This window comes from Peromyscus leucopus, chromosome 13, assembly GCF_004664715.2.
Source record: "Peromyscus leucopus breed LL Stock chromosome 13, UCI_PerLeu_2.1, whole genome shotgun sequence".
Classification (NCBI taxonomy): Eukaryota; Metazoa; Chordata; class Mammalia; order Rodentia; family Cricetidae; genus Peromyscus; species Peromyscus leucopus.
Genome location: NC_051074.1, coordinates 21533565 through 21552020, shown reverse-complemented (window position 1 = coordinate 21552020; position 18456 = coordinate 21533565). Strand labels below are relative to the sequence as shown.

General features: G+C 46.5%; 1 protein-coding gene across 1 annotated transcript in view; it reads left to right on the top strand.

Moving 5' to 3' along the window:
* The window catches only part of Ralbp1 (ralA binding protein 1), a 46928-nt gene extending 28936 nt beyond the window's left edge, over positions 1–17992 (top strand). The window contains exons 3-10 of the mRNA XM_028873979.2: positions 1440–1898; positions 5450–5799; positions 7414–7575; positions 8662–8793; positions 12687–12794; positions 13850–13971; positions 14195–14318; positions 16391–17992. Coding sequence (XP_028729812.1) covers positions 1440–1898; positions 5450–5799; positions 7414–7575; positions 8662–8793; positions 12687–12794; positions 13850–13971; positions 14195–14318; positions 16391–16636 — 1703 coding nt within the window. The 3' untranslated portion in view covers positions 16637–17992. The remainder of the gene's footprint in view (positions 1–1439; positions 1899–5449; positions 5800–7413; positions 7576–8661; positions 8794–12686; positions 12795–13849; positions 13972–14194; positions 14319–16390) is intronic.
* The last annotated feature ends 464 nt before the right edge of the window (positions 17993–18456 follow it).

Here is an 18456-nt window from a genome sequence, read left to right as displayed (position 1 = left end):
AGACCAGGCTGGCCTCCAACTCAGAGATCCACCTGCCTCTGCCTCCCGAGTGCTGTGGTCAAAGGCCTGTGCCACCACCGCCTGACTTGCCCTTACGATTTCTGCCATTCTGATTAGTAGTGCAAGGTTCGTGGTGTTTGAGTTAAAAGGTAACCTGTGAATTGCTTTTACTCCGTTATAAAGTAACTTGTAAAGTGGTTGGCTACTGAGAAGAAGAGTTGTGGCTGTTAAAAAGAACAGTCCAGTAGGGCTGGGGTGGCTCAGCAGTGCAGAGTGCTCTCTGCTCTTCCGGAGGACCTGCGTTTGGTTCCCAGCACCCTTGACCTTGTAACCGCCCATGTAGCTCCTGGGACCTGATGCCCTCCTCTGCCTTCCACGGGCACATGTAGCACACACTGATGTGGACACACACATAAAATAATAATATGAAAAAGTTTGCCGGGTGTGGTGACGCAGGCCTTTAATCCCAGCACTCAAAGGCAGAGGCAGGTGCATTCATTTGAGTTGGAGGCCAGCCTGGTCTACAGAGTGAGTTCCAGGACAGTCAGAGCTATGTAGAGCTATAAAAAAGCCAGGCGCAGTGGTACATACATGCCTGTAGTTGAACTATTCTGGAGGCTGATGCAGGAGCATTATCTGTGCCCAGTTTAAGCCAGCCTAGGTAACTTAGTGAGATTCCATCCTAAACAAACAAAAACAAAGCAAACTGGCAGTTCTGAAGTGGTGTTAAGGTAACTATAGTGTCTTTGTCAGAACGCAAATATTCCTTCTAATGTGTCAGCCAAAGTGAGGGAATAATCCCATTCAGGCTCCAGCCAGGCTGGGAACGGGAGGAGGGAGAGCAAAGGGTGATAGAGGAGTAACGGGAGCACCTAAAAGCTGTGCGGTCTGTGCTGTGCTTCACGAGTGCCTCCAGTTAAGGGACCAACAGGCAGGATTCTTCTGTCAGTGCTCTCTGCTCGGTGCTCCCTGGGTGTCCATGCTTGTTTCCCAGTGCTCTCTGCTTGGTGCTCCCTGGGTGTCCATGCTTGTTTCCCAGTGCTCTCTGCTCGGTGCTCCCTGGGTGTCCATGCTTGTTTCCCAGTGCTCTCTGCTCGGTGCTCCCTGGGTGTCCATGCTTGTTTCCCAGTGCTCTCTGCTCGGTGCTCCCTGGGTGTCCATGCTTGTTTCCCAGAACTCTGCCTGCACGCATGCATTCGTGGTGAGATACACAGCTGCTTTCCTCTCCCCAGTGCTTTTGCAAGGACAACTGCCGTCTGTTGCCCTCTTGTGGTCATTAGGTGCCACCACACCATTGTTTCTTGGCTGGTTTTCTGGAGGCCCCAAGGTGAAAAGCAAGGTGCCCAGCTGCTGCCAGGTGGCACCTGTTGGTTCTTTTTAGGAGCATGTGGACGTTGACATTAGAAATGTAACTTCTATCTACTGCATTTCTTTGGCAGCTGAAGGCTATGCTGCCTTCCAGGAAGACAGCTCTGGGGATGAAGCCGAAAGTCCGTCCAAGATGAAGAGGTCCAAGGGAATCCATGTGTTCAAGAAGCCCAGCTTCTCTAAAAAGAAGGAGAAGGATTTTAAAATCAAAGAAAAACCCAAAGAAGAAAAGCATAAAGAGGAAAAGCACAAAGAGGAAAAGCATAAAGAGAAGAAATCTAAAGACTTGACGGCAGCTGACGTTGTTAAACAGTGGAAAGAGAAGAAGAAAAAGAAAAAGCCAATCCAGGAGCCGGAGGTGCCTCAGGTCGACGTGCCGAGTCTCAGACCCATTTTTGGTGTTCCCTTGGCTGACGCGGTCGAGAGGACCATGATGTACGATGGCGTCCGTTTGCCCGCTGTCTTCCGGGAGTGCATCGACTACATGGAGAAGCACGGCATGAAGTGTGAAGGCATCTACAGAGTTTCAGGTATCGGGGACACACGGTTTGCTTGGTGGTTTAAAAAAATTAACCTCATTGTTAAGTAAGGAAAGAATGTTAACTTTTGGTGAGGGACATTTTGGCTTGGATCCTAAACCTTATCACGTCCTTGGTCCTTCCAGTTGCCTAACCCCGTCTGCCATATTTGGTTTTCACGCTGTCTCCTTCCATTAGGATTAATCCGAGGTCATTCCAGCTCCCAGCAGCTGGGCAGAATGAGGCGTAGGGGCTGTATCACCTGTCAGGATGGCGCGCCAAGCCTTGTCTTGACTTCTTTCTAAGCCTAGGTCTAGATGGGGAGGCTGAGATCTGTGTGAAGGAAGCTTCTCAGCCAAGAGATACAGACACAGCCATGTTCTGTTTCCTTAGCCTGACTAAAGATGTGAAGTGCTATTTCTAAGTAGCCGGGCCCTAAATGTGAATGCTTTGTCAGCTACGAACAGCTACTGTACGCCAGTGAAACTGATGACCCGTTCATCTCCATAGAGTTTATGTGGACCATCGTGGTCGTCCTTGGTCAGAATGTGTTTCATATTGCATCTCTAAAATCAAGCAGCGTATAATTATTCAGAAGTTCTCCAAAGCAGCATGAGTTTCGTGCTCACATGGGATTCAGGTCCCAAGCTGGACAGTGGCTGTACATCAGTCACTGTGTTCCCATAGAGGGCTATTTTTATGAAGTCCTTTGACCACACCTCTCTTCGTGTGTGTGTGTGTGTGTGTGTGTGTGTGTGTGTGTGTGTGTGTGTAAGTCATACACATTTAGAACAAGGAGAATGATTGAGCAAGTTTTGTACTTAATTGGTTCATATTCTTTTCAGCTGATAGAGTTGATATTTATGATAACATTGATATGACCCAGTAGATAAACATCTGCGTTGCTACTGTTTTATAGAAAGTAAAGCACACAGTGTATTGAAATGTATAATTTCTTGCTTCCATATAAAATTAAACACAGACTTGCAAATTTGATTTTTGAGCATTTGTTATGTATTGAAATGTTTTGAAGGTTTCAACAGTGATAGAAGCTGTTTCCCACATGATCTTGATAAGCATGGAGACATTTGGAGGGTGGGGTGCAAGTTTCTCCAAAGATTTTCTGTAGCTTTCTTCAAAAAACCCTTTGGTTTCTGACCTGTTTTTGATATTTGCGTCTTTTGGATAATCACATCGTTCCTAATAGATAGTCTCCTGTTTGTGAGAGCAGTCAGTGGTTCCTACACTGACTCCGTGATGGAACAGTGGAGCTGTGTCTCCTCTCTGCCCTCCTTGTCTGTACGAGGGATTCCGCCCAGGGCCCTTGTACACGCTAAGCCACGGCTCTGCCACTCAGCTGCATCCACAGCCCCTAACCCTGGCTTTGCCGTTTGAATGCCTATCCTGTAATGGTTTTTTGCTGGAGATTTTTGGTTCTCATAAGTTAGTTCCAATTAAAAACTAATGTGAAAGGGCCTGGAGAGAGAGCTCAGCTGTTAAGATCACTGGCTGCTTTCCAGAGGACCCTGCTTCAATTCCCAGCACCTGTATGGCAATTCACAACTCTGTAACTCCAGTTTCAGGGGATTTGACACCCCCTTCAGGCCTCTGGGCACCAGACATGCACTTGATGCATAGACTTAGGAGGCAAAGCACCCATACACATATAAACAAACAAGTAAATGCTAACATGAAATACAATTTCAATAATTTTCTGTATTTTATTATTTTATAAATTATTATATAATAACTAAATTATTTTATAATTTTCTTCATTATACTTTCTAGATTAAAGTGTACCTTTATACACCAGGCAGTGGTGGCTCACACCTTTAATCTCAGCACTCAGGAGGCAGAGGCAGGCGGATCTCTGTGAGTTCGAGGCCATCCTGGTCTACAGAGCGAGTTCCAGGACAGACAAGGCTACACAGAGTAACCCTGTCTTGGGGGAAAAATATACTTTATACTACTGTATTTCTCAATGGAATTCCTTATTTGAAGTTTCCAGTTTTTAAAAGACAAACGTTTTTATAAAATTGTCTATGGGGAGGAATAAATGAAAAGTGTGTGTGGTGGAGCATGCTGGTGAACCTGGTATCAAGAGGTAGATGCAGGAGGGCTGTGAGTTGTTTAAGGCCAGCTTGGGCCACAACCTAGTGAGACCTTCTCTCCCCCAACCATGGCCAGCAACGTAATACACGAGAGGGAGAGGTGCGCTCTGGCTAGTCGCGGTGAAAGTTGCTCTTAATCTTGTGTTATCCAGATTGTTATAAAAATAAGAAAAATGGGGCTGGAGAGATGGCTCAGTGGTTAAGAGCACTGGCTGTTCTTCCAGAAGTCCTGAGTTCAATTCCCAGCAACCACATGGTGGCTCACAACCATCTGTAATGAGATCTGGTGCCCTCTTCTGGCCTGAAAGGATACACGCAAGCAGAACACTGTATACATAATAAATAAATCTTTAAAAAAAAAAATAAGAAAAATGGAAATTCTTTTCTATCTCAAAATAAAGACCGTCGAAATAAGACATGCTGCTATCTTCATATTTAGTGCCATTGATTTAGTCTTGTCAATCTAGGTAAGGAACAGACTTATTATAATGCCGTTGAAGGTCTCTGCACATACGGTGGAAATGTCAAGTCCAAATGTGAGCATCAGATTGATTAAAGTGTTGGGATTAGATGACAGTCTGCACTTGACACTGTCAGCTCTAATCTGTAGCTTGCTCTGTGTAGTTGGTTTTAAGTGTTAAAAGAACACAAAGCTGTTATCACCATCACTGAATTATGTCACTTAATACAATGGGACTGAAGTCATAAACTCTGAAATAGATGTTACTTTTTCAGTGCAATATGAAGAACCAAACGGTTGTGTTCTAGAAGCCCTGACTATTTTCTTGTTCTAGCTTGGTTCAGATTAAGAAAACACTTAAAGAATTCAAACTTTAAAATGGAAATTCGGTGGGTGTTACATGGTGGAGACAGTTTCCAGTGAGTCCGTTAAGCTAGGAAACTTTGTTTTACATTACAGAATAACTCTTATTTACAAAGAAGCAGCTGGTCTGCTGACCTGGGGATAAGCTACACGTGAGAGAGCTTAGCTTCATTTTACATTGTCTGTCTCGTGAGGATGTAGAAAGTTGGCTTTCTATGTACAGTGTATATGCTTGGATTATAGCTTCATTTCCCCCTGAATTTTTATCTAATTGCCATTATTATTTAAATTTTTCCTGGAAAGCATAATTTCTTAATATACCATGACTTCTGCGAGTATTAAGTTTTGCAGTTCGGGTTTTATGTGCTTGTGTTTGTTGGGAGGTCCTCATGTGCAGTCCTGATTCCTCCCAGGAGGGCTCTTCCTTAGTTCTGAGCAAGGTCTTGCTAGGAGCCCAGACTGGCCTTGAACTGGCACAGTCCTCATGCCTCAGTGCTGAGATTGCGGGGTAAGCCACCACACCGGCTCCCAGAGGTGGTTACTGGCAGTCCCAGAGTCTCTGCGGCAGGTGTGTGTAGTGATGAAGAAAGCAGTCTGATTTCTCTCTCGTCTCAATTTCATTTTTTAAGGAATCAAATCAAAGGTAGATGAGCTAAAAGCAGCGTATGACCGAGAGGAGTCTCCAAACTTGGAAGAATATGAGCCTAACACTGTAGCCAGTTTGCTGAAGCAGTATTTGCGAGACCTTCCAGAGAATTTGCTTACCAAAGAGCTTATGCCCCGTTTTGAAGAGGCTTGTGGGAGGACCACGGAGATGGAGAAAGTGCAGGAATTCCAGCGCTTGCTCAAGGAACTGCCAGAGTGTAACCACCTTCTGATTTCCTGGCTCATTGTGCACATGGACCATGTCATCGCAAAGGAGCTAGAAACGAAGATGAACATCCAGAACATCTCCATAGTGCTTAGCCCAACCGTCCAGGTATGGGAAGGAGTCAGCTGCTGAGCTGTGTGTGAGACAGTGAATCCAAGGAGGTGAATAATGGATAAGCCTGACAGAGCATCTCTGGTTTCTGTGTGTGTGTGTGTGTGTGTGTGTGTGTGTGTGTGTGTGTGTGTGTGTGTGTGTTCGTTCGTTCGTTCGTGTGTTCAGGCCTGACAGCATCTCTGGTTTCCCTTTGTGTATGTGTATTCAAGTTCGTAGGTGGGAATTGCATGTGTGTGTGTCTGCACATGTGGGTACATGCATACTTACCTGGAGGTTGTAGGACAAACTGAGGTATTGTTCCTTTGACACCAACCATCTCCCCTTTTTTTCTCCTTTAGACAGTTTCTCACTGGCCTCAACTGACAAACAGGCTAAGCGGGCTGGGCAGCTGTTCTGCCCTGCCTCCCACTGGGATTGCAAGTGTGTGCCCCATGTGGATTAGGGAGGCTGCACTCAGGCCTTGGTGTCTGCATGATGGGTTTCTGACTAAGCTGTCTTCCTGGCCTCCTGTCCCTCCTCATTACTCAAGGATGTTGTCAGAGACTGTGTTTGCCTTTACAGTAAAGGATATTGTACTGTGTCAAAAAAAAAAAAAAAAAAAAGACAATAGGTCGAATTTTTTTGTTCGTTTGTTTTTGTTTTCTGAGACAGGGTTTCTCTGTGTAGCCCTGGCTGTCCTGGAACTCGCTCTGTAGACCAGGCTGGCCTTGAACTCACAGAGATCTTCTGCCTCTGTCTCCCAAGTGTTGGGATTTAAGGTGTGTGCCATCACTACCTGGCTCTAATCTTTAACTGAAGCCCCTTTTTCGGTTGGTATGTGAGATCCTGACTGTGTGTCATTGTTACTATTATAAGAGGCTATTTTCTCTGATTAAAGATTTTTCATTAGTTAGTGGTTTTGAAAACAAACTGTTTCTTTTTCTTTTTCTTTTTCTTTTTTTTTGTTTTCAAGTCAGGTTCTCTGTGTAGCCCTGGCTGTCCTGGAACTCACAGAGATCCGCATGCCTCTGCCTTCTGGGATTAAAGGCATACACCATTACCGCCCAGGGAAACAGTTGTTAAATTTATCAGCTAAAATTTTTGTTAGCCTGGGTTTCAGAATTTGGGTTTCATAATGTGATGCTTTTACCACAGAAGCTCCAGGAGGATTTTAAGAGAAAGTTTGAGCAGGAAAAACCTGCCTTCTCTTAGTTGTCCAGCCATCCTGCAGCCCTGGCTTCCGAGTCTGGGAACATCCTGGAACACTGGTGCCTGTGTTACGAGAGGCTGCCAGCTCTGTGCATACCCTGAAGGTGCTCCACCCACCTGGGTGTAGAAAGGTCTCAAAACAATGGAAATGCTCACTAGAGAGTTAAAGCCTGTCAACGGGTGACTGGAGAGTGCAGATGGGTGGTAATGTGTGTCGTGTCCTTTATGGTTCTTGAGTACATTAAGTCAGGCTTTCGTATTGCCTTCTTAAATTGATCATGAATTCGGAAAGCCCCTGTTGTCCCTCCTGTGGAGAATTCCCTCTTCTGTGTCCAGGATTAGAGGATGCGCCTGTGACTGATGCAGGGGAGTGAAAGATGGCTTCTGCAGTTTTCTGCAACTCTGATCTATTTTCTGCAGATCAGCAACCGTGTCCTGTATGTGCTTTTCACACATGTGCAAGAACTCTTTGGCGCTGTGGTCCTAAAGCAAGTAACAAGGCCTCTGCGTTGGTCCAACATGGCTACCATGCCCACGCTGCCAGAGACCCAGGCAGGCATCAAGGAAGAGATCAGGAGACAGGTGTGTACTTGGCCCTGCCCTTCCGCCGCCCTGACCCCGCCCTCTCTTTACCCTTCCCTGCCTGCTTCTTCGCTGGCCCTCCTTACGCCGTATGAGTAAACAACCATGGTGGAAAGGCCATAGGATTTTAAACTGTAAGAATTGGTTTTAAGTTCCTGTGCTCATTCCTGACATGCCAATTTTAGGCAAATTGTTCAACTTTCTTAAGCCTTGGAAATGCTTAAGAAATGAATGAGCTCTGGAATTAATGTGGGAGATAATGCATGGGAAGGACTTAGTCCCACAGCCAGGATCTCAAAAATGTTTGCTTTTCAGCCGGGTGGTGGTGGTGGTGAATGCCTTTAATCCCAGCACTTGGGAGGCAGAAGCAGGCAGATCTCTGTGAGTTCGAGGCCAGCCTGGGCTACAGAGTGAGTTCCAGGAAAGACTCCAAAGCTACACAGAGAAACTCTTGTCTCGAAAAACCAAAAAAGGAAAAAAAAATTGTTTTTCTAGACAAGGTGCTGTTATCCATAATATTTTACAGCTAAAATACTGGAAAGGGGATTTTAGTAATTTACTCTGTGGCATAATTTCTAGACTGTGTAACTAAGATTTAGTTCAAAACCTGAGTTTTCCCATAATGCTACTTTGATGTCTAAAAGAAACCCAGTAAGTGTGTGTGTGTGTGTGTGTGTGTGTGTGTGTGTGTGTGTGTGTGTGTAGGGGGAGGTGGAGAGACTGAGGCTACCTTGGTAAGAAATTCAGGACTGAATAAAAAGCTTGCATACATTGTGTTTGCATGGACATTATCGCATGCCTGTTTTTCTTCTGTCTACTGAGTTCTCCTTCTCAGTTGCTATGAGGGGGAAACAGAGTCAAGGACGTGAATTAATTGCTTATTGGACCACTAGGAACAAATGAATGAGGGTCTAGTTCCCAGGTAAAGCAAATGAGGATGGGTTTGTAGGTCAGCGGAGTCCTTGTGGGAAGAATAATTGTCGCTGCTATTTCTCTTCAGAGAGCTGGTTCTTCATCATAGAAGCTGCATGTGCTGCTTTTCCGTAAGACACTGAACAGCATTCCATGTGTCCTTTTGTTTTCTAGGAGTTTCTTTTGAATTGTTTACATCGAGATCTGCAGGGCGGGATAAAGGACTTATCTAAAGAAGAAAGATTGTGGGAAGTACAAAGGATTCTGACTGCCCTCAAGAGAAAACTGAGGGAAGCTAAAAGACAGGTGAGTTACTTACTGTCTTACAGCCTGTGTCTAGTAAAGGTGCCGAGTGTGGGGAGTCCTCTTGACACTGCTGTGTGGCAGGCAGGCTTTCTCGGACTGACAGCCCCCAAGTCGTGACACGGAGATCTAATAGTAGTTACGAATGCTCGGCCTCGTCTTATGCTGTCCCACTAGCTCTTATAACTTAATTTAACCTGTTTCTTCATCTGTGGTTTGCCTTGGCTTGGGGCTGTTTACCTTTCTTTCATTCTGTCTGTCCTACTTTCCTGCTCCCTCTGTGTCTATCTGGCAGCTGCCTGGCTGGCCCTGGATGTCTCCCTCTCTTTCTCCCTCATTCTCTCTCCAGCCTAGATTTCTCCTACTTATTCTCTCTGCCCGCCTGTCCCACCTATCCCTCTACTGCCTGGCTATTGGCTGTTTAGCTTTTTATTAGACCAATCAGTGCCTTGGGCAGGCAAGGTGCAACAGCAACACATCTTTACCTAGTTAAACAAATGCAGCATAAACAAGTAAACACCTTTACATAGTTAAAGTAATATTATGCAACCTAAACAAATGTAGGATATTTTTACATAGTTAAAATAATATTCTTTTAAAAGTAATAGATACATACTTGTTGATGTTAAATTCTGTGGTGGGAAATTTATTCACATAAATGTTCTTATTCTGTGTTGTTCACATTTTAGCTTGGTATAAATCAAGTGTTTCATTAAGTTTAGAAGGATTTTTTTTTTTTAATTAAGAAGGTGTTTTGTTGTTTTTTATTTCCTGTCTGTAAACAGCTTTCTAAGGGTGAGAAGCAGGCTGGGTGTGAGACCTTGGGGACTTCAGGGGAGTTTGAGTCTTGATGGGAGTTCAGGGATGAAGGCCCAGGAGGATTCTGCACAGCAGGGGGAGAACTGTGTGCAGCTGCTGCTGCGTAAGGAAGACACAAGTCACTCTCTGGGTTTTGTCCTAGTTTAGTGCTTTTGTGAGGCTTGGTTCTGGACTCTGTTTCCTGGGCACACCCAAGCTAAAATACACATCCCTGGAAGATCCTGCAGTCTGCATGCAGATCCCACAAGAAGATTTAAGTGGCTCATTCCACAGACACTAGTTAAGATCTCAGACCTGGAGAGTGGAGTAGTGGATGGCTGCGATGGTTCCATTTCAGGACAGCCACCGATGTCCTTTGCTCCAAGGTCACAGGCTCTGTTGCGAGTAGGTTGTACTGCGCTCAAACTCGACTTTAACCTGCCCTTCGTGTGTCAGGACGTGTGGGCTAGTAGGAGCCTTTGCGTAGCCTGTTCTCTCCAGCTCACTAGATGGCCTGTCTCTTGTTTCCCGTGTCCTGTGGCCTCTTGTTTTTAAGTAGGATCTCATGTGGCCTGTGATATTGTCAGGATTGTTGTACAGCCAGGATGACCTTGAACTCTTGATCCTGCTGCCTCTGCCTCCCCAGTGCTAGATTCCAGGCGTGGGTCACCCTGGGTCACCTGCTTGGCTTTGGGCTCAGGTCTTAGTGACCAGCTGCCCAAGTGTCACAGGGCAGTTGCAGCTGTTGGTCGTAGGGCACCATCCAGCAGCCCTTGTGTGATGAGTCCTTGACTTAGACTTTGGCTTTTGTGTCTTAGTTGTGCATCTGTTTTGAGTAGAAGAACATGGCTTCTTTTATTCCTAACAAGGGCTGTGAGACGGCTCAGTTGGTGAAGCGCTTGCTTTTGCAAAACCAACGACTAGAATTCAGTCGGCAGCACCCACGTAAAAGCCAGACGCAGCACTTATGCTGTGATCCCAGCACCCATGTAGAATCCATATGCAGTACTTATGCTGTGATCTCAGCACCCACGTAGAATCCATATGCAGTACTTATGCTGTGATCTCAGCACCCACGTAGAATCCATATGCAGTATTTATGCTTGTGATCCCAGCACCCACATAGAAGCCACATGCAATGCTTATGCTTGTGATCCTGCTCTGGGGAGGTGGAGACAGGAGACTCCCTGAACTTGAAGGCCAGCTACTCGAGATGAACCTGTGAGTTCCAGGTTCAGTCCGAGACATTAGCTCAAATAAATAAGGTAGAGAACTGATTGAGGAATGACACCCAACAAATGACTTCCAGCCTCTACACACTGCACCCCAATACACAAATACACACATTTGTGCGTGTGCACACATAGCACACACAGAACTTTGGATTGAAACCAGAGGCAGTATGGAGTATGAAAAGGAATGGATAGCTTCCTTCTGTCAGCTTCTGTTCCCTACCCACCATTCCCTCTTCTCGCTTTCTTCTTCTTTTTTGTTTATTTTGTAGCTATGCACCCAGGTCTAACATGTTGACTTCACCTTTGAGGGAGAAATGACTTAAAGACAGAAGTAGCATCATTCAGTGGATTAATGTCTAAAATTAAGAAAAAGTAGTATCAGTTTAAACCACGATATCATCTTGGCACTTTCTTATAAAATGAAACATGATTATTTATCATATAACCCAGAAATTTATCTTCTAAGAGAGCACCAACCCATAAGCCTTCACAAAACATGTGTCAAGCGTTCATAACAGCTAAAAGCAATGGAGCCCTTCTGGTGAGTAGATAAGTAAGTTGAGGTGCACCCATGCCTTGGCCATCACTCAGCAACTCCTCACATCAACATAGTAGCCAGAAGCATCTAAAAGCCGAGTATGCAGCTAGAGAGCATACTTACTGACCGAGTCAGTTCATCTGAGTGGAGAGAGACTGTAGGATAGAAAGCAGGTCTGTACTTGCTGGGCATCAACAGAGAGTGGAGCGAAGGGGATGCTTCCTAACAAAGGGTGGTGGTGTGGTTCCTTGATTGTAAAATCAGGCACTTAGAATTTTGACAGTCCTAGAAGATCCCTTCAAGGTATCACACATGGTCCCGAAGTCGTGAGTCGTGAGCATATTCATCAGAACTGAGCATTTTTCATAGTGCAGCCACAGACCAAGGTAACCATGTTATGTTCTTTTCTTACTTAAAGACAAATTTTTTTTTGGCCAGGTGTGGTGGCTCATGCCTTTAGTCCCAGCACTTTCGAGGCAGAGGCAGGTGGATCTCTGAGTTCAAGGCCAGCCTGGTCTACAGAGTGAGTTCCAGGACAGGCTCCAAACGACCCAGAGAAACACTATATTGAAAAACCAAAAAAAAAAAAAAAAAAATTAAGATTTATTAATTTGTGTATTTTATGTGTCTGAGTGCTCTATTTGCATGTACACCTGCCTGCCAGAAGAGGACATCAGATCTCATTATAGATGGCTGTGAGCCACCATGTGGTTGCTGGGAATTGAACTCAAGTTCTCTGGAAGAGCAGCCAGTGCTCTTAACCACTGAGCCATCTCTCCAGCCCCCTACTTTAAAATTTTTAATTATTTGTGTGTTTGTGTGCATGTGGGTATGGACATGCCACAACATACATGCAGATGACAAAGGACAGCTTTCAGGAGTCGGTGCTGTCCATCATGTGGTCCTGGGGAGGGGATGAGCTCAGGTTGTCAGGCTTCCTGACAGCCAGTGTCTTTACCATTGAGCCACCTTGCCATCTCTATCCATATTATACTCTTTTTGTTTGGTTTTGTGTTTGTGTTTTTTGAGACGGTATTTCTATATCATCCTGGCTGTTCTTGGAACTCATTCTGTAGCCCAGGCTGGCCTCAGACTCACAGAGTTCCTCCTGCTTCTGCCTCCCAAGTGCTAGGGTTAAAAGGGTGTGCCACCATGCCTGATTCTACCCACATTGTATTCTAAGCCCAGTTAGCAGATGTCCATCCATCATGTTGGATAGCACCTGACTACCACTAGGGTTTTCTTTAAGTTTGGTAAGTTAGAGGGACGTTTGTTGACTGTTTTGCACATGGGCTGAACAGTTCACCATTTATTGTCTTGGACAGGAGTGTGAAACCAAGATCGCACAGGAGATAGCCAGTCTTTCGAAGGAGGATGTTTCCAAAGAAGAAATGAACGAAAATGAGGAAGTTATAAACATCCTCCTTGCCCAGGTAAGCGAAACTCTTAGTTTCCGAGGTCATCTATTGATCCTTTTTCCAATAGAAGCCGAACTATAGACTTTTTAAACCAGATATGTCAGTTGACTCCTATGGCCCTACCCTGGGCTGTGTTTGCTGAAACGTTGTGTGGACGAGACGCTACCTTCCGTCTAGTGTCTTAGTCTACACCTAAGTTTATGTTGTAGGTATTTTCCTTGATTCACACCTTCATGTCAACGACAGCAGGAGAGCATAAGTTCCAGATTATTTTCTCCAAGGTTTCTTGGAATATTAACCACATCTGTAGGTACCCTGAGGCGAGGGGAAAATGTCTGTGTGTTTAAACACGGAGGAGAAGTGTCTGTCTTGATAGCTTTTCAGTGCTTACTAGAGCGTGACCTGGTGGCCTCCCCCTTCTCTGGAAGGATGCTGAAGCTTTTGCCTCCAGCTCCTCATTCCCCATGACGGCTTTCTTCAGGCTGGAGGACCGTGGATGCGCTCAGATAGCGGTTCTCTCCGTGTGATTCTCTGCCAGGCAGTTTAGGAATGGTTAGCCTGTCAAGTGGAGTTTTTCTTCTGTCTGGAGGGCATGGTGGAGTGCAGTGAGGAAGTGATCTGTAACCTCCCTTTCCTGCTCTGCCTTACACTTAACACTGGTACCAGCCACAGCTGCCGAGGCCCAGTGAAGGTCTTGGGTCCCCTGAGGCTGGGCTTATATATATGGTTGTGGGTACCCCAGTGTGAGTGCTGGGAGCTGAGCTGCGCTCTCTGGAGGAAGAGCAAGTCCTCCTAACTGCTGAAGCAGAGTTGACATTGGATCCTTGGTCTTGGGTGGGAGGTTCACAGGGAGCCTTGCAAAGGGCCCACAGCAGGTCCTTGCATACATTCTGTTGTTGAGAAGAGTCCAGGCACTCTCAAAATAACTGTGTGTAACTTTTCTTGATTCTGAGGAAATAGTGTAGTTTTGGTTGTAGTAACTTGTGTTCAGCACTGAGCAGAGTGGGCGACCCTGGAAAGGTGACATTTCCTCTACCAGAGCTTGGAAAGATGTTCTCCAATCGTTTCAGGAGAATGAGATCCTGACTGAGCAGGAAGAGCTCCTGGCCATGGAGCAGTTTCTGCGGCGTCAGATCGCCTCGGAGAAGGAAGAGATTGAGCGCCTCCGCGCTGAGATTGCGGAGATCCAGAGGTAAAGGAGAGCCGGAGGGTTGGAAGTCCCCAGCCATGCTGTGTTTAAATCTGAACAGAACTGTTTACACTCCTGTAAAGGAGCTGGGCATCTGAAGTCAGTCCCTCCAAGCTTCTTAGCAGGTTTTAAAAGAGCATTGGATCAGGTCGATTCCTGAGTGTGGGTGGACCTCAGTGAACTGGCCAGCAAGCCACAGTGGGATTCCTGTTATCTCCCCTCACAGTCGCCAGCAGCACGGGCGGAGCGAGACTGAGGAGTACTCCTCCGAGAGCGAGAGCGAGAGCGAGGACGAGGAGGAGCTGCAGATCATTCTGGAAGACTTGCAGAGACAGAATGAAGAGCTGGAGGTGAGTTTGGGAGCGCGAGAGCCAGACATCAGAGACTTCCAAAATGTGCTCTAGACTACCTGTTCCCTGCTGCAGACTTGGAGAGAGGAGTCCAAGGGCCTTCTTACCCAGCGTGAAAGTGTGTGCTTGGCTGCTTGAGTTGTGCTAGCTGTGACCTTAGTGTCCAAATGGACCTTTCTCTTTTGAGTCTTTAAAAGGTGAGTGTGCTTGTCCGTGATCCCCAGCAGCCTGGCATGGTGAGAGCCAGTGGTAAAGTGAGGGACAGTTGTCTTCTAGTCCTTGAGCCTCAGAGTAGAAGGTGTGACAGAAAGCGCTGGGCGGCTGGGCAGCTGCTGTGCTGGGGAGGGACAGGCTGATCTACGTGGCCTCCCTTCTCATCCCAGATAAAACGCTGTCTTGTGTAGGACTCAGTGAACAGAGGGACAGCTTCTTCATTCATGGGCATCGAGCTGCCAAGAGAGGGAAGCCATGCCCACGTGGAAGTCAAGAGTGGCACAGACCTGGGCCTAGTGGCTCCAGCCTATAATCCCAGCACTAAGGAGGCAGAGGCAGGTGGATTTCTGAGTTGGAGGCCAACTTGGTCTACAGAGTGAATTAACAACAAGAGATATGAAAACTATTATTTCAGGGGCTGGAGAGATGGCTCAGTGGTTAAGAGCACTGACTGTTCTTCCAGAGGACCCGGGTTCAATTCCCAGCACCCACATGGCAGCTCATAACTATCTGTAACTCCAGTCCTGGGATCTGACATTCACATATACATCCATGCAGGCAAAACACCAATGCACAAAAAATAAAAGTAAATAAAATTTAAAAAATAATATTAAGAATTGCCCAGGACCTCTGCCCATCCATTGCCTGTGTGGAGGGTGGGCAGTGTGAGGGGAGGCTGCTGATGTTGATAACGCCTGTCGCTGCGGGCGTCCATCCTGGGGAGAGAGGCACAGGGAACCAGGGAGATGGCCCAGCAGCTGAGTGTGCTGCTCTGTAGCCCGAGGACCTGGGTCAGAAGAAGACAAGTTGTCCTCTGATCTCCATATGTATGCACCTGTGTATACATACCTGGACCCGCTAGTGATCGCAGCACTCAGGAAGGCAGAGGCAGATGGGTCTCTGAGTCTGAGGCCAGCCTAGTCTATAGAGTGAGACCTTGTTTAAAAACAAAAACAGAAAAGGAAGTAAGCAGGAGTGAGATGTGGGTCGCTGGGGATTCTGTTGTTTAGAAGACCACATTGGCACCTAGTTTGATCTCTTCATTTTACTCAGCAGGAGGACAAATGGCAGAATTAGTGTGGTGTTTTATTGTGGATTGTGTAGGCCCATTATTCACACAGCTTTCCCACTTGGGGCCAGAGTTGCTGCCCTGAGTCTTGCCACGTTCTTAGTAGAGGAAGAAGGGTCCAGGCACACCCAATGTCATGACAAGGTGTGCAGGTGGGGCTTATCCTCATGTTCACCCCATTTGAACAAAGGCCTAGTCACCTGGCATACCCAGCAGCTCAGCATGCTGGGAAATACTAAGGCAGAGAGAGGGCTCTGATGGATGGGGGCAATTGCTGCCAGAAACAAAGGCTGCCAAGAGCCTGGGATTCGCGACTCTCGAATTACCAAACGCTGCTGAATGAGTGTACATCCTTTAGAAGTGATGGTGGTTTCCCACGGATTTAAGTAGCGCATTTCAGATGTAGTCATAAAGACAGACTTTGACATGGAAAGCAATCTCAGCGTTTATCGCAGTTCCCTCTCCTAATTGCTGCTAAAATTACCTTTGTACTCTCCTTGCAGGCTGTTCAGAAACCAGTGTAAGGGAAAAAAGCCTATTTAAACACTAAAATACTTCCTAAAACAACTGCTTCTGCGTCCAGGCAGAGTTTACATTCTCACCCATTCAGAGCTGTATTTATATGGTCATTTGCATGTTCCTGTGCTTGTCTTCTGTTGCTCCAGCCAGGCTGGCTAAAATAGAACTAGATCCTTCTGTGGCATGGCTTGCAGCCTGTGCTCTGCCCTGATTCCTTGTCCTTCTGACCTTACTTGAGAGGTAACCGTCCCCCCTTTTGCCACTCTCTAAGATAAAGAACAACCACCTGAACCAGGCAGTCCACGAGGAGCGGGAGGCCATCATCGAGCTGCGTGTACAGCTCCGACTGCTCCAGATGCAGCGAGCCAAGTCTGAGCAGCAGCTACAGGAGGACGAGGAGCCTGAGAGGCGAGGGGGCGTAGGACCCCCGCCCTGTGACGGTGTCCTCGAGGTCAAAGCAGCTAAGGAGCAGGTGAAGCCCTCCCCCAGCAAAGACCGGAAGGAGACGCCCATCTGAACTGCCTCGGGCCCTGGGCGTCTTACTGTAAGCGAGAGCCAGCTGACTCGGCTGCCGTACCTGCTGCAGAGGTTCTCAGAGATGCTTCCTCTTGCACACGCCTGGCTCCTTGTCAGGCTCAGGCCCTGGGAGGGTGAAGCAGTGGACAGCCGGGGCTTACAGGGAACACATGAGTTTCCAGATAGTGTCAGCTTATTCGAAAATTAATTTTCTCTGTTCAAAATAACTATTTTAACCCTTGAGTGGCTTCTTTTTAAACCAAAAATTGTCTTTCTTTGCTTTTTTTTTTTTGTTTTTGTTTTTTTTTAAATCACAGCAGAATCAGGATCTCTTATCAAAGGGTGGGAACCAAACCAGGTCACTTCTGCACCTGCCTTGTGGACGCTCGTGGTCTCGCCAGCCCCACAGGGTCTCTGGCCACTCTTGATTGTGCCTTCCACACCTTCTGGTGCAGATTGTTCAGTGGGGAGCTGCCTCCTTCCTATTTTCTGACTGGCCAAAAACGGCTCTCGCTGGGTGTTCCTTTCCGCGGCTGTACTGCTTTGCTTTTACAGTTCCGAATCAGGTCTGTCAGTGAGTCATCACCATGGCCCTGTGTGGTTGCAGGTAGAGGGTACGGTGGAGCCTGCCACCACCGTACAGGCCCAGTCACTCACTGCCAGGGATCAGCAAAGGCCTTTCCACCGAGGTGGTCAGAGGTGACCACCTTGACCCTGAGGCATTAACACAAAGGATGCTTCTCAAACCAGAAACCTTTACTCAACAGACCTCCCAGGAAAACCAGAATGATTGAGTTGCTTGCTTGGGCTGGGGTGTGCACACCTGCCAGGATAAGCCATGTAGATGTTCTCACACAGAAGTTTTTACTCAAATCATCTCAAGGAAGTGCTTACGGATCCCTCTGACCATCGAGCAGCGGGAAAGTGACAGCTGCAGCTGACCCCTCCTGATTGTGCTAGCTCGGGCGGCTCCAAGGTGTCTGGGAGGCCTGACTCTTAGGCAGCTGGCCAGACTGGGTTGGACTGCCAGATGGGTGGTCCCGGTGGGAGCTCCCCTGTGGCTCTGAAGACCAACTCCACACAGTACAGTGAGAAACACACCCACACGAGGGCTCTAGTCCCCCCGGTTAGTATTTATTTCAGCACCTGTTTGATGCAGTTTTTGTTTTTTTTTTAACCCTCTACCTATTGCACTGTTGTGACTTGTTGGCCATTATTTGATTTTTGTACGGAAAAAAAGCTTTGTTATAGAAATCAGCATACTATTTTTTTAAATCTGGAGAGAAGATATTATGGTGACTGGAAATATGATCAGGTGTCAAATATAAATGTATAAACGCCTTGCTGCGTCCTGTCAGACATACTACATTCATTTTATATTTGCTGGCAATATTGAAGACTTCTTTTTTGTTTGTGTAAACTCTAATTTCTATCAAGGTATCATGGGTTTTTAAAATTAGTATTTCATTACAAATGTCTCAATGTTGGGTAACTAACTTTTGCCAGGGTCATTATTGATCAAGGAAATAAATTCAACAGCCATTTGAGAAAAAAAAAAAAAAAGCTTTTTCTTGTGCACCGTTTCTTTGAAATAGTTGCATGCCCAGCAGCTGGCACAGAGTTGGTGTGGGTACTTGAGGTGGAGAGTGGATAAGACGTTAGTTCACCTTGTGCTCCTCCCTAGTACACATGCAGACCCAGACCGTGTGGTCCTGCTATGGGCTCCTGACTGAAACTGTTTACCCACAGGCTTGGCCTGCAGTTCCTGAACTCTGACAGTTTCCTGGTGCTGTTGGGAAAGTAAGCATCATCTTCCAGGGC